Here is a 12,412-nt window from a genome sequence, read left to right on the forward strand (position 1 = left end):
GGCCATGGCGGAGCAGACAGTTCAGGAGGCCATGGCGGAGCAGACAGTTCAGGGGGCCTCTACGGCCGGATCCCTATAGCCCCCCCCCCAAAATAGTCCTTGGTGGAAATTTCGGGTTCTGAGGCCCTCCGTGGGCCTGATGTAGGAGCAGCGGCCCTCGCTGGGCTTGACTCGGGAACTGTGGCCCTCCCTGGGCTTGACTTGGGAACAGGGGCCCTCTCTGGGCTGGACTTGGGAACAGGGGCCCTCTCTGGGCTGGACTTGGAAACAGGGGCCCTCTCTGGGCTGGACTTGGGAACAGGAGCCCTCTCTGGGCTTAACTTTGGAACAGGAGCCTTCTCTGGGCTTAACGTGGGAACAGGAGCCCTCTCTAGGCTTAACGTGGGAACAGGAGCCCTCTCTGGGCTGGACGTTGGAATGGGAGCATTCCCTGGGCTGGACGTGGGAACAGAAGCCCTCTCTGGGCTTAACGTGGGAACAGGAGCCCTCTCTGGGCTGGACGTGGGAACAGAAGACCTCTCTGGGCTTAACTTGGGAACAGGAGCCCTCTCTGGGCTGGACGTGGGAATAGGGGCTGGAGCCGACACTGGAGTTGACTCATAGACTCGAGCTAACAGCCTTTTCCTCCTTAGATTCCTCCTCTGGTTTGAGGTGAGGGAGAAAGCTACTGTCAGCTGAGGGCTTGGGAGTGAATTGGCCGGCGGGCTTGACATTGACAATGGAGTGGCCGGCGGGCTTGACAACGGAGCAGCTGGCGGGCTTGACTGCTGAGCAGCCGATTTGAAATACAAAACACTTTCAAAACGGAAACAAAAACACGGGGAGAAGGGGTGCCACTTACTGTATGCAGGTCCGGTGTTCTGTCACGGTTGCTACTGTGAGGAACGAAGAAGCGCGGAGACGACGGAGAGTATCAAGGGGAACAATCTTTATTTAAACAAATAAAGACTCACAGGAAGGAACACACACGTAGCACAGGGATTGATGTTAGACACCGGACAAAGGAACCAAGTAACATAACACTCTTTAAATACATGACTAGACGAGGGACTCAGCAAGGAAAACCTGAAATCAATAAACACAATCAATATGGGAGAAACTGGGTCATGGGGAGAAAAAACACAAGACACAGAACACAGGGGCAGTCCAAGGGCGTGACAGTATCTTTGTGGAAACTGCGATTTTTTTCCAGAATTTTTTGATTAATAAAAAGTTCGAAAGAACAGCAATTATTTGCATTTGTTTTATCAGCATTTATTTTAGCTTTTGTTACATTATAAATATTTTTATTGTAACTTTTAATCAATTTGCTGAAAAAAAAACATTAATTTCTTTTCAAACTAAATCTTACTGACCCAAATCTTTGAACGGTAGTGTATGTTTTCTTAAAATAATAATAATAATAAAATAATGAAATAAATACACACATACATAAGTAAATAAGTAAATAAATAAATAAATAAGTCTGCTTTGTATAATATCTACATTAATTGGTCAAATTAAAGGGGTCATATGATGCTTTTTTAAAGATCATTATTTTGTGTATATTATTATTATAAATTATTAAAATATTTAAATAAAATATATCAAAAATTACAAAAGCACATAATATTACTAAAACAAACTCAAATGAAAACTGAGAATATAAAAAATAAAAGCTAATACAAAATATTAATAAATGCTATAATAGTATATAAACAATACTAAAATAACATAAGCCACTCCTACAAACATCTGAATAAACAACTATCAAGCACAATATATGAATTCAGCAACTGCAGTACCTGTATGCCCCTGAGAGACGACGCTCCCATATAGAGGAAAACGCCGTATAACACAGGCATTGGGATAAGCTGAGGACAAAAACATAAAATAATAGCCATTAAAAATGACGAAAGATCTCAAAAGTTTAATGCAAGCATCATGTGTTGATCAAACTTGGTAGCCTGACTCAATCTGAGCCAAAGATCACTGACCTTCAGTATGGAGGTCATAAACACTGAGCTGCCCATGAGGACGAATATCATGAGGCCGGTGAAGCGCTGCTCTCTGATGCCCAAAAACTTGGGCTGTTCTCCAGGCGCAGAGCATTCGGACTCCAGCTTCAGGCTGTTCACGTGGGAGATTGACAGCACCGTCGCGGCCACGAACCACGGCAGGCCCATCAAAGAGCAAACGCCCAGCATCACACCCACCACAAACAGGTCCAGATGATACCCACAGCCTTTCTGTGGAGACACACGGACACAACAAAGGACATCAAGTCTACAAGAATATCTGCTTACCAAATTAAGCATACTGAGTAGGACTTAGCAATACACCTTCAGCTTGTGTTCCTTCCTGTTAATAATAACGGCAGTGATTTGTTGGTCCATGAAGATGAGGATGGTACACAGCAGAGCTGGGATGAAGGTCACAATAGTGGTCCACCATGGGTTTGGTCCTAATGGGCTGATGAGCCAGCCACGGTCATCTCTGGTTGGCTGTGAGAGATCATCTTATTAATTAAGTATTCATATGCAGAGGATAGATTTATGCAGAAATGTATAAATGAAAAGGACATATTACTTAAAAACCTTTCTCAACGACTCACTTTAAACTCATTAGGAACCTGTAGTTTGGGGGACGGGATCCCCAGAGCGTAGTCGATCAGAGCCATAGTCAAGATGGTGATGAAAACAGCAAAATCACTGATAATGGCCCTCACCTGTATAGAAACACACAAAATTAGAGTAAGTGCTAGAAAATGAACATAAATCTGTGAGCCTTAAAAATGTGAATGGCCTGTTGACTACTGGCCAGGTATAATGGGTCTAAATAAATTTTGATTATATTATATTATATGAATTAAATTTTTTTATAAATATATAACTATATATTTATATACTATTTATATATAGATATATAAAATAAATATACACAGACATTATATTATTAAAGATAATTATTTGTATCTTAATATAATAAAATTAATTTTATTATATTAAAACAATAATAGTGATGATAATAATATTTTAATTATATAATATAATACATATTTTAATTATATTACATTGTTATTTTTTATTTATGAAAATAAAGTTAATTAATTTAAAAAGAGACTTTGTTCAGACAAAACTTTCATTTGAATCAAGTAATATTAAGTTAAAGAAATTAAAGAAAACAATAATTATATATATATATTTTTTTTTTAAGTTAACTTTGACAGCCCTACAAAAATCTTTTTTCATGCAAATTTTTGCAGATTCCCTAGTCCACTCTTAAAACCTCTTTGAGAGCCTACATAAACACACACACATATACTTTCACAGTTGTCTGTACTATTCTATACTGAACCACACACAAGCTTCTTGCCTTGGTTGGAAAGTAACGACTAGTTTTGAACTCTTTAAGGAAGGAGGACATGGCAACCGTGGAGAAGAAGAGAATGACAGACCAGAAGAGGACGTCAGGGATGTATGGACCGTGATGACCACAGGCTCTGCCCACAAACTCACCCCTGTTCTCCACACAGCCCTGAGATGAAACACAACACACAATAATCACATCTGCTTCTGATGAAGAACACAGATAAACACAAACTCCAGAAGAAAAAAAAAGAGGATAAAATCATATACGGTCGTGTGTAACTGTGGAAATATCACAAGAATTTGTTTATAGTGGATTAGATTGTGTGTTGTATATTTGTGTGTGCAGGAGCTTAAACAAAGCGGAGGGAGGGGAACTGAGGTGAATGAGCAGAGGATTTGCTTTTATTAAAGTACGAGTCACTGAAATGTATTAACCCATATCTGAGCCACAGAAATGAGAGGGGCGTCTGTGGGAATGTTCGGGATGATACACTGGTTTTACCAGAAAGTAGTATGCAGTACCGTAAACTGTATGCAAATTTTCTGTATGTACAGGTGATCTATTATTTGTAAAAAAATAAATAAATAAATAAAAAAGTGCAGTATACAAACCAGCTGAGTTTGTGTGGAACATACAATCCCACAATGCAATGTGCTTAATGATTAACGCATTTAACGTCCCCACCCCGCTCTGTACGACATTACATGCAATTGCTAACAAACATGATGCAGGACGACAACTGACTGTGTGATGTAGCCTCAGAGAATGCATTTATATGTCCATAAAATTCAAGAAATGAAAGGAAAAAATGCCCCTGTATGGGTTTTTGTCTGACATTTATATCACATGATGAAGCGATATCACATGAACAAGAGAGCTGTTTATTTCCTGAATATCTGAACAAATTAATATGTGATATTGATTTTATACAACAGTACAATTAACAAGTTAATATTGTAACATTTTTGACACAGTATTGTCTGTTTTCACAAAATTTGGCCAATAAAACAGTTCCAAAACAAAGTTTTGTTGCTGAATAAATCCACATTTTCGAATAAATCGAGTGAGCCAATGATTCAGTGACTCCTTAATAAAGATCAAGTCACTAGCTTCGTTTTTGAATGAATCAACCATTTGAGCGATTCAGTTGAATGAATGACTGAATGACTCACACATTAAGACAGTGACTTGCTGCCACCTACTGGTGGCTTTAGTTTCATATTTAGAGTATGTTATGACCACAATGCAGCCATATGTGTAATAAAATCTATGTTGAATCAAAATATTTCTTCCTACAGCTACTTATTTTAAATATCTTTTCGATGCTTTTCTCATTTAGCACAATAATGACTATATATCTGGGGGTTAATTTCACAGCACAAATGAATGTGCCCTCATAAATAGTGCGTCACTTTTTGTGCAAACTAATTTGCAATTAGATTAATTAATTGGCACATCATGTAATTAGATTAACATTTTTGGTAACACTTAAAGCAATAAGCCCCAAGAAGCCGTGGTTTACAGTGAATTTATAACAGCTAAGAGGTTTTTTTTTCTGTTATAAATTTACTGTAAACCACGGCTTCACAGGGCTTATTGCTTTTATAAAACGGTTATTCCATATACGTAGTAAGGTTTCACAGAATAAAACAGAGTAATTAAAGTGTAATGATATAAACAAAAAACAGTATTCTTCCACCAAACAATGTAGTTCCTCAGAAACAGTTGTGGTTCCAACAAAGTGGTTGCCGAGCAACACACAGAAGTAAACAAAGGTGTATGTTTGTAGTGTAATTTACAACAGCTTCGAACGCGGCTCAACCAATCAGAATCAAGGACCGGAAATATCCGTTTTATAAGTAGTTTTAATGTATTAATTATGCCTTGTAATGCACCTTATATTATAATACATTGTACAATCTCATTAATAATTGTAACCACAGTTAATGCATTATAACACTTATCAATTAATTCAGTTATAATTTATAACAAGATGTAATGTATTACAACACACATTATGAATAATTATAATGCATTATACCCTTTATTAACCCTTTATAATGCATTATAGATAAAGGCATTAAGTAAAGTGTTACCTAAAGTTTAATTGCTTGAGAGCCCTAGATATTTATCATTGCATAATGCACACTTGTTTCTCATACTGTTTATCAAATCAGTATTCAGCATGGTAGTATTGCATTTAGAATGAGGTGTGTTCAAGTCATATCAGAAAGATCGTATTTATGAGTTAAACGCACATGCCACCACAAAGTCATAATTATGAGTGGGAAGCTATGGCAGACACAATAGGAGCAGAGTCTTTATTGACTGTAAATTTGTTGGAATTAACTTTTTTTCATTTACAATAAAAATAGCTAAGCCACATGTATAATTTCTTAAAGATGAGTTTAAAAAAATCAAAAAGCTAAATTTTTTGTCGAAAATGTACGTCGCCATCTTAACCAAAGTAGCTTAAATGCACCTGACATTTACGAATTCCCAACTCGTAAATACAAACTTCCTAGGAGGATTTTAATGCACCAATAGTCGCACTCACCTTAACATTCAGGCCTAACCAGTCAATATCAGATGCAGTGATGTTTTTTTCCTGCCAGTAATTCAGTGTGGCATTGCTGGGCTCTTCAGGCACTGTGCACACACACCTGCAAAACACACATAAATAAATGCATCACAATATTTAACGCTGAAAACTTTATCAAAATGTACAACTGAATTTATAGAAGTGACCTTGAGGAAGATGTGTTTGTGTGTCAGTACTCACGAGTACTGAGTGAGCTGGTTGAGGTCATTGTGCATGTTGAAAGGGTACGTCTCTCCCAGATGAACGAGTTTCTCCAGAGCCTCGTAGATGAAAATGATGCAGATGAGGGAAGCGAAGGCTTCCTCTGTGAATCGTGTGATGTAACACACCAGTGAGCTGGCGTCTGTGGCAACCAGCACAAGACACATAAAGGCCGTCCACAGACCAATACACACACGTAAGGAGAGGTAGGACAAATCATACTCTCTGAGGAGAAAAACACAGATAAAAATGAGTCTTTATTTCATGGTAAAGTTATGAAGGACACCTTGGGGGTGAATTCACTAAATAGTGTAGCACTTGTGAATTCCCCTGAACTGACTGAAAGAAATCAAAATGCTTAGTGCGAATTAAAGGAGTCTCACTTGCAGAATTTGAAGAGGATTTTCTCAAAGACCAAGACAGGTCCTGTGCTGCCCAAGATAGTGAGGGGCTGCCCAGCAAACAAAGAATATGCTATACCCGTCATAGAGGCTCCAAACAGAGACTCTATTGCACTCTAAGAGAGAAATGGGAAGAACAAATCATCAGTCACATCATAATCAACCCATCAGTTTTAATATTCGTTTTTGCACGTGTCCTTACTATGCGTCCTTCTGTAGCTTCTCCCAGCAGACCTCCGAAGGTGATAACAGGAGACATGCAGGCGCAGTACAGGAAAAGGAAGGAGGCGAGACACTGCAAACTGATGGCATCTGTGTAATCTGACAGGTACCGAGGAGCCTTACGCTTGATGTCCAGAAAAAAACCGCCAAAAAACCTGACAATCCAAACAAAAGACTCTCTGAGATCCAGTTCGGTGATATACAGAATTCATGAACACTAAAATATATGGACAGTACATATTTGCAGATTACTCACTTCCCTGTGCGCTGTAGCTCTGGTCCTCCGTGGCCTCCGTGCTCCTCGGCCTCCCCCAGATCAGCCCCTCCATTGGCCAGAGGAGGAACCTTCCGTTTCTCCTGCAAGACAGAGAGAGACACTGAACCAACATTACTACTGATCTCAGACCGGAGATAAAAATATGTCTATTCCAGTTAGTGATGCACTAAAGTGAATGAATATGTAATATAGCTCATATATTTAGCAAAATGTTCCTCTCGTGTAAATTTTTCTAGCTGAGTTTATGGAAAATGAATAGCTTTCCTGAGGTAAATGTAACATTATGTGACATTGTTTACAAGCTGTTTTACTGATGTCTTTCCATTGTTATAAGACTGATTGAGTGATTACATGAGACATTATATATTTTAGTAAGTTGTACTATTTCTTTCAACATAACTTCTAATGTTCATTCATGATTATACTGTGCTATAATAACTAGTAGTGAAGAGATGATCGGTTCGGTCAATAATTTTGGCCATCGAAAAATAATTTTTGGTTGAACATTTTTGGTTGCTGACATTTCTGTGCATCACTTATTCCTGCGATTCCTGTGATGAATCATTGCATGGAGTTTGAGAACTCAGTCACCTGTGAGGGCACGTTTTTGGGCGGCTCTATTCTGATGGTAGGATCCCACTCGCCTGGGGGCAGCACAGTCACCTGATCCAAAAACTCATCGATTCCTGCCACAAGGTCAGAACGATCCTTTGCTTTATAAGCTACATCATGGAACACCTGGAGAAAAGACCATCAGGTGAAATTAGCATACATAACAGCTTGCTGCCTATAGTATATCATCATATATAGAAATAAACACAGTGTTGTCCATAGTACTGACCTCGTCTGTCATGAGCGTGGCAATTGAGCGGCCAATCTCATGGTACTGAGGCCCTTTCCCCATTGGCCCCAGCAAAATAAAGAGAAACCTGCACAATGACATAGGACTTATTAGTGAACTCTGAGGCACACCGCCCGATAAAATGAACTTGACCAACCGAGACATTAATATGTTTCATGTTTTTTGTGCTCAGATCTCTCTGCTCTTACCTGGTGGTGATGGGGACCTCTGCCAGGCCATTGAGCAGCACAGCGGGGGACAGACGGATGAAGGCCACCACAGGTTTCTCTAGAAACTCCAGTTCACCCACCAAGATGTTGGATGCCTCGGCTCCGGGTGGGATCTTCTTCATGAAGTGGAGGTCTATCTGCAGACACAAAAACATGCTTCCTCAGCAACACAACTTTTTTTAGCATGCTTATAAAGCACAGTGTTGTCCCTAAATCGTTTCATGTTTTATTTATCATTATTTAAATAATTGTATTTAATTAAAGGAGTCTCTTATGCTCACAAAGGCTGCATTTATTTGATCAAAAATACAGTAAAAACAGTAATATTGCGAAATATTATTCTGATTTAAAATAACTGTTTTCTATTTTAATGTATTTTAACATTGAATTTATTCCTTTGCTAGCAAAGTTGATTTTTCAGTAGCCATTACTCAAATGGCTCCTTCAGAAATTATTCTAATATGCTGATTTGATGCTCAAGAAACATTTCTTATTGTTATCAATGTTGAAAACAGTCATGCTTCTTAAATTCTGTATTTAAATCATGATGCAGTTTGTAGGGTTTTTTGATTAATAGAAATTTATTTGAAATATAACTCTTTTGTAACAATATAAAATTCTTTACTTTGCTGAATAAAAGTATTAATTTCTTTAAAAAAAACGTTTGAACAGTAGTGTATATTTGTATATTTAAGTTCCAGAATAAGATGTATTACTGTCTGGAAGGTGATTCTTACTTTGCTGAAGTCAACAGCACTGTTCTCACGACTGCCATCCGCACGTCCTTCTGTAGTGGTGGGCTGAGCCTGAGGAGACACCATCTGACCTGGAAGCAGTGCAGCAATCATAAAAAACAGAGAAAATAAATAAGAGACCATCATACAACAGATTCGATCATTTTAAAGAAAGACAGTGATGTCACAGTCATGAAGATTAAGACCTACTGTAGGTACACTTACCTGGTTAAAAATTGTTGAAAGGAACGTTAAGGAGGCCGATTACAAACATCTTAACCTTGTCTAAATCTAATTCAAATTTACAAACTAAATCATAAGCAGAAACAATTAGATGAGGTTGGATATGTAAAAGTCTACTACAAATCCCAGTACTACTTCCTAGGTGGTTAAACGCAAAGCTAAGTGGTTAAATGCTACACTAACGCTATGTTTATTGTTGGTTAGAGCATTGATATGGAATACCTAAATAACGCTGTATAAACAGTTGGTAATTACCATGATACATTTGCAAGTCCACCATATTGGAAAGGCCAAGATAATACATATGCAAATGAACTGACATGGTATCATTCAACTGTGATATCTAGATATTCCATATCTATATATTAAGGTACAGTCACATTTAGTGCTGTTTGCGAAATTTTGTGAGCAAAATCCAGTCAAACATGCTCAGGAATTTCTTGTAAGGGAAAAGAATTTATGTTTCACAGATGTTCCATCAGATTTAAGTTGGTCACACAAATTTGCAGCACTGACCAACAGAAAGCTGTTTGGTTTGACGGTGACTTCTACACTATTAACAATGGACCTTTTTTGCTCTCGAAATTTCGCTAATGTGACTGCACCTTTAGAGTACAGGCGAATCTATGATCATATTGCCTGATTTTGTCTCTTCTTCAGGGTCGAGGGTGGGGATGACGTGGTAGCCGTAAGGCGGGCTTAGTCGTTTGCTGAAGGGGATGCAGGGTTTTTTGGGCCGGATGAGGGGGTTGTCTGGGGCAGGAAGGGCAGAAAGGGATGGATGGGGTTTATGGGGAGCTGACAGACACTTGGGACAGCGGAGGGACCAGGCTGGACATAAGAGCACCTGTCTATTTCTCACACTGTGGCTGAACCTAGACCAGAGAGAGGAGAAGGAACTGAGGGGCGATTGGGTCGTGATGATAACTGGGACACACAGACAGACACACCATCAAAAACGATGATAAGACAGATGCATGGCAAAAGCAGAAGAATGCATTTGCTGGAGCGTGTGGAGCAGTACCATTCTCATCCATGGAGTGCGGTTCGGATTGCTTCCTGCCGATATCTGCGAAAGAGCGTACGATGGGGATCCGGTTAGCCAGTTTCTTCTGGTTCTGATGGTGGTGCTGTTTAAGGAGAGCATTTCGGATCTTCTTCCTCAACTCCTCTCCCAAAGAAACTGACATCTCGTGCTGGTCCAAAACCAAATCTAAAAAATTAAAAACAATGAATAAAGCAAATTATAAATGATATACACTACCATTTTTTTTTTTGGAAGAAATTAAAAGCCGGGACACATTATATTGATCAAAAGTGACAGTAAATTAGTGCTGGGCGGTATGACCAAAAATTTATATCACGGTATCGGTACATGACGCTATTTTTTTTTTTCATGCATGACTGGGTATTGCGGTATTTTAAAAATTCATATCATAACAAAAATAAACACCGGTATTCAATATGAACCGGTATACTGCCCAGCACTACAGTAAATACATGTATAATGTTACAGAAGATTTCTAGTTCAAATAAATGCTGTTCTTCTCAACTTTCTTTTCACCAATAAATCCTGAAAAAATATATCATGATTTTCAAACATGATATAACACTGTTTTAACACTGATAACAATTAGAAATGTTTCTTGATCAACAAATCAGCAATTTATTTAAAATAGAAATCTTTTGTAACAATAAAAGTATTTACTATCACTTTTGATCAATTTAGCATATCCTTGCAGAATAGGACAGTTAATTTCTTAAAAAAAAAAAACATACTGACCCCAAACTTTTGAATAGTAGTGTATGTTGTTACAAAAGATTTCTATTTTGAATAAATGCTGTTTTTTTTTATTTTACTCATTAAAAAAATCCTAAAAAAAAAAAAAAAGTATCATAGGTTCCAAAAAAATATTAAGCAGCACAACTGTTTCCAACATTGATAATAAATCAGCATATTAGAATGATTTATGAAGGAAAAATGTGACGCTGAAGACTGGAGTAATGGCTGCTGAAAATTCAGCTTTACCACCACAAGAATAAATTACATTTTAAAGTATCTTAAAACAGAAAGTCAATATTTTAAATTGCATTAATATTTCACAATATAGTCTATATTCACAATGTGTTTTTGATCAAATAAATTCAGCCTTCATGAGCATAAGAAACTTCTTTAGAAAACATTTAAAATCTTACTGGTGTGTCATTGATCGCTTGTTATGGGTTGTTGGCATGCATTAGAATATTAGTCGAAAAACATGCACAGATTGTGAAAATCCACCCTAAAAAGTAAATCAATAGCACCTGTGGCACATTATTTTCAACATACTATCATTTGTGATGCACAAATCTAATACTGCAAGCTATTTAATTGTGACACTTGCTAAATGGGGCTATATTGCTGAAATGAGTAAACAGCTAATCCTAGTAAATAAAATGCTGATTGCTTTGGATCTGTAAGGAAGGCCTTCAGAAGATCTAGTCTGGACAATGTTTTCAAACTCAGTACCTGCGATCTCCTCCAGTGAGTTGGACCTCATGTCCAGCATGACGGTGCCGTTGAGGATGCAGCTCCGCAGCTCAAACAGACTGTGAAGGGAAAGAGTAGCCACATATGGCTTACTCCACCTCTCCCCTCCATCCTCTACATCCTCCTCAAACTTCAGCCATCTATAGGCAAACAAGGGACAGGAGAAAGAATATAACAGGAAGAGTGGAAAAAAAGAGAGCGTGAATGAGAATTAATATTACATTAGTTCCCTCATTTAGCTGCAGTACCACAAACTTGTATTGCATTAGCTGTAATGGATATACGCCTAATGGATATATGCCTATGACAAGCTATCATACTGTCCTTGTAGTGACGCGTGACTTATGTTTTCTTTTTCTGTTGTTTTTTTACTTCAAAATTCATGTTATACTATAATACCATACTATAATATTGATAACAATATAATTACATTTTTGTAATAACTGCAATAATAATTTGAATAATATTTAACATTATAATTTTATCATATTTGATATAATCCATTTATATTTTATAGCATGTGTATGTGTGTATATATATATATATATTATATATATATAAAATGTATATAATACTGAAAATATCTATCTATCTATCTATCCATCTTTACATGTACATGAAAATAAGTCAATTTTAATAAGTCATATTTCAAAATTAATTAATATTCGTTATTAATTATTTTTGTATATTTTATTATTTTATTATATTTCTACAATATTGGTAAATTTATCGACTATATTGATAACAATATAATTTAAAAAATACTTATATATATATATA

General features: G+C 37.2%; 1 protein-coding gene across 1 annotated transcript in view; it reads right to left on the reverse strand.

Annotated features, from left to right (window-relative positions):
* Positions 1-597: 597 nt before the first annotated feature.
* LOC107655962 (sodium-driven chloride bicarbonate exchanger-like) overlaps positions 598-12,412 on the reverse strand; it is a 41,724-nt gene continuing 29,909 nt past the window's right edge. Inside the window, exons 6-22 of the mRNA XM_016443597.1 lie at positions 11,612-11,772; positions 10,127-10,315; positions 8,863-8,951; positions 8,105-8,262; positions 7,896-7,983; positions 7,646-7,792; positions 7,034-7,134; positions 6,758-6,932; positions 6,538-6,671; positions 6,134-6,379; positions 5,909-6,014; positions 3,355-3,516; positions 2,594-2,707; positions 2,322-2,483; positions 1,977-2,228; positions 1,785-1,853; positions 598-795 (exon numbers count right to left, since the gene is read on the reverse strand). Of these exons, the coding sequence (XP_016299083.1) occupies positions 598-795; positions 1,785-1,853; positions 1,977-2,228; positions 2,322-2,483; positions 2,594-2,707; positions 3,355-3,516; positions 5,909-6,014; positions 6,134-6,379; positions 6,538-6,671; positions 6,758-6,932; positions 7,034-7,134; positions 7,646-7,792; positions 7,896-7,983; positions 8,105-8,262; positions 8,863-8,951; positions 10,127-10,315; positions 11,612-11,772 (2,551 nt within the window). The remainder of the gene's footprint in view (positions 796-1,784; positions 1,854-1,976; positions 2,229-2,321; positions 2,484-2,593; positions 2,708-3,354; positions 3,517-5,908; positions 6,015-6,133; positions 6,380-6,537; positions 6,672-6,757; positions 6,933-7,033; positions 7,135-7,645; positions 7,793-7,895; positions 7,984-8,104; positions 8,263-8,862; positions 8,952-10,126; positions 10,316-11,611; positions 11,773-12,412) is intronic.

This window comes from Sinocyclocheilus anshuiensis, unplaced genomic scaffold (genome assembly GCF_001515605.1).
Source record: "Sinocyclocheilus anshuiensis isolate Anshui unplaced genomic scaffold, SAMN03320099.WGS_v1.1 scaffold51, whole genome shotgun sequence".
NCBI classification, from domain to species: domain Eukaryota; kingdom Metazoa; phylum Chordata; class Actinopteri; order Cypriniformes; family Cyprinidae; genus Sinocyclocheilus; species Sinocyclocheilus anshuiensis.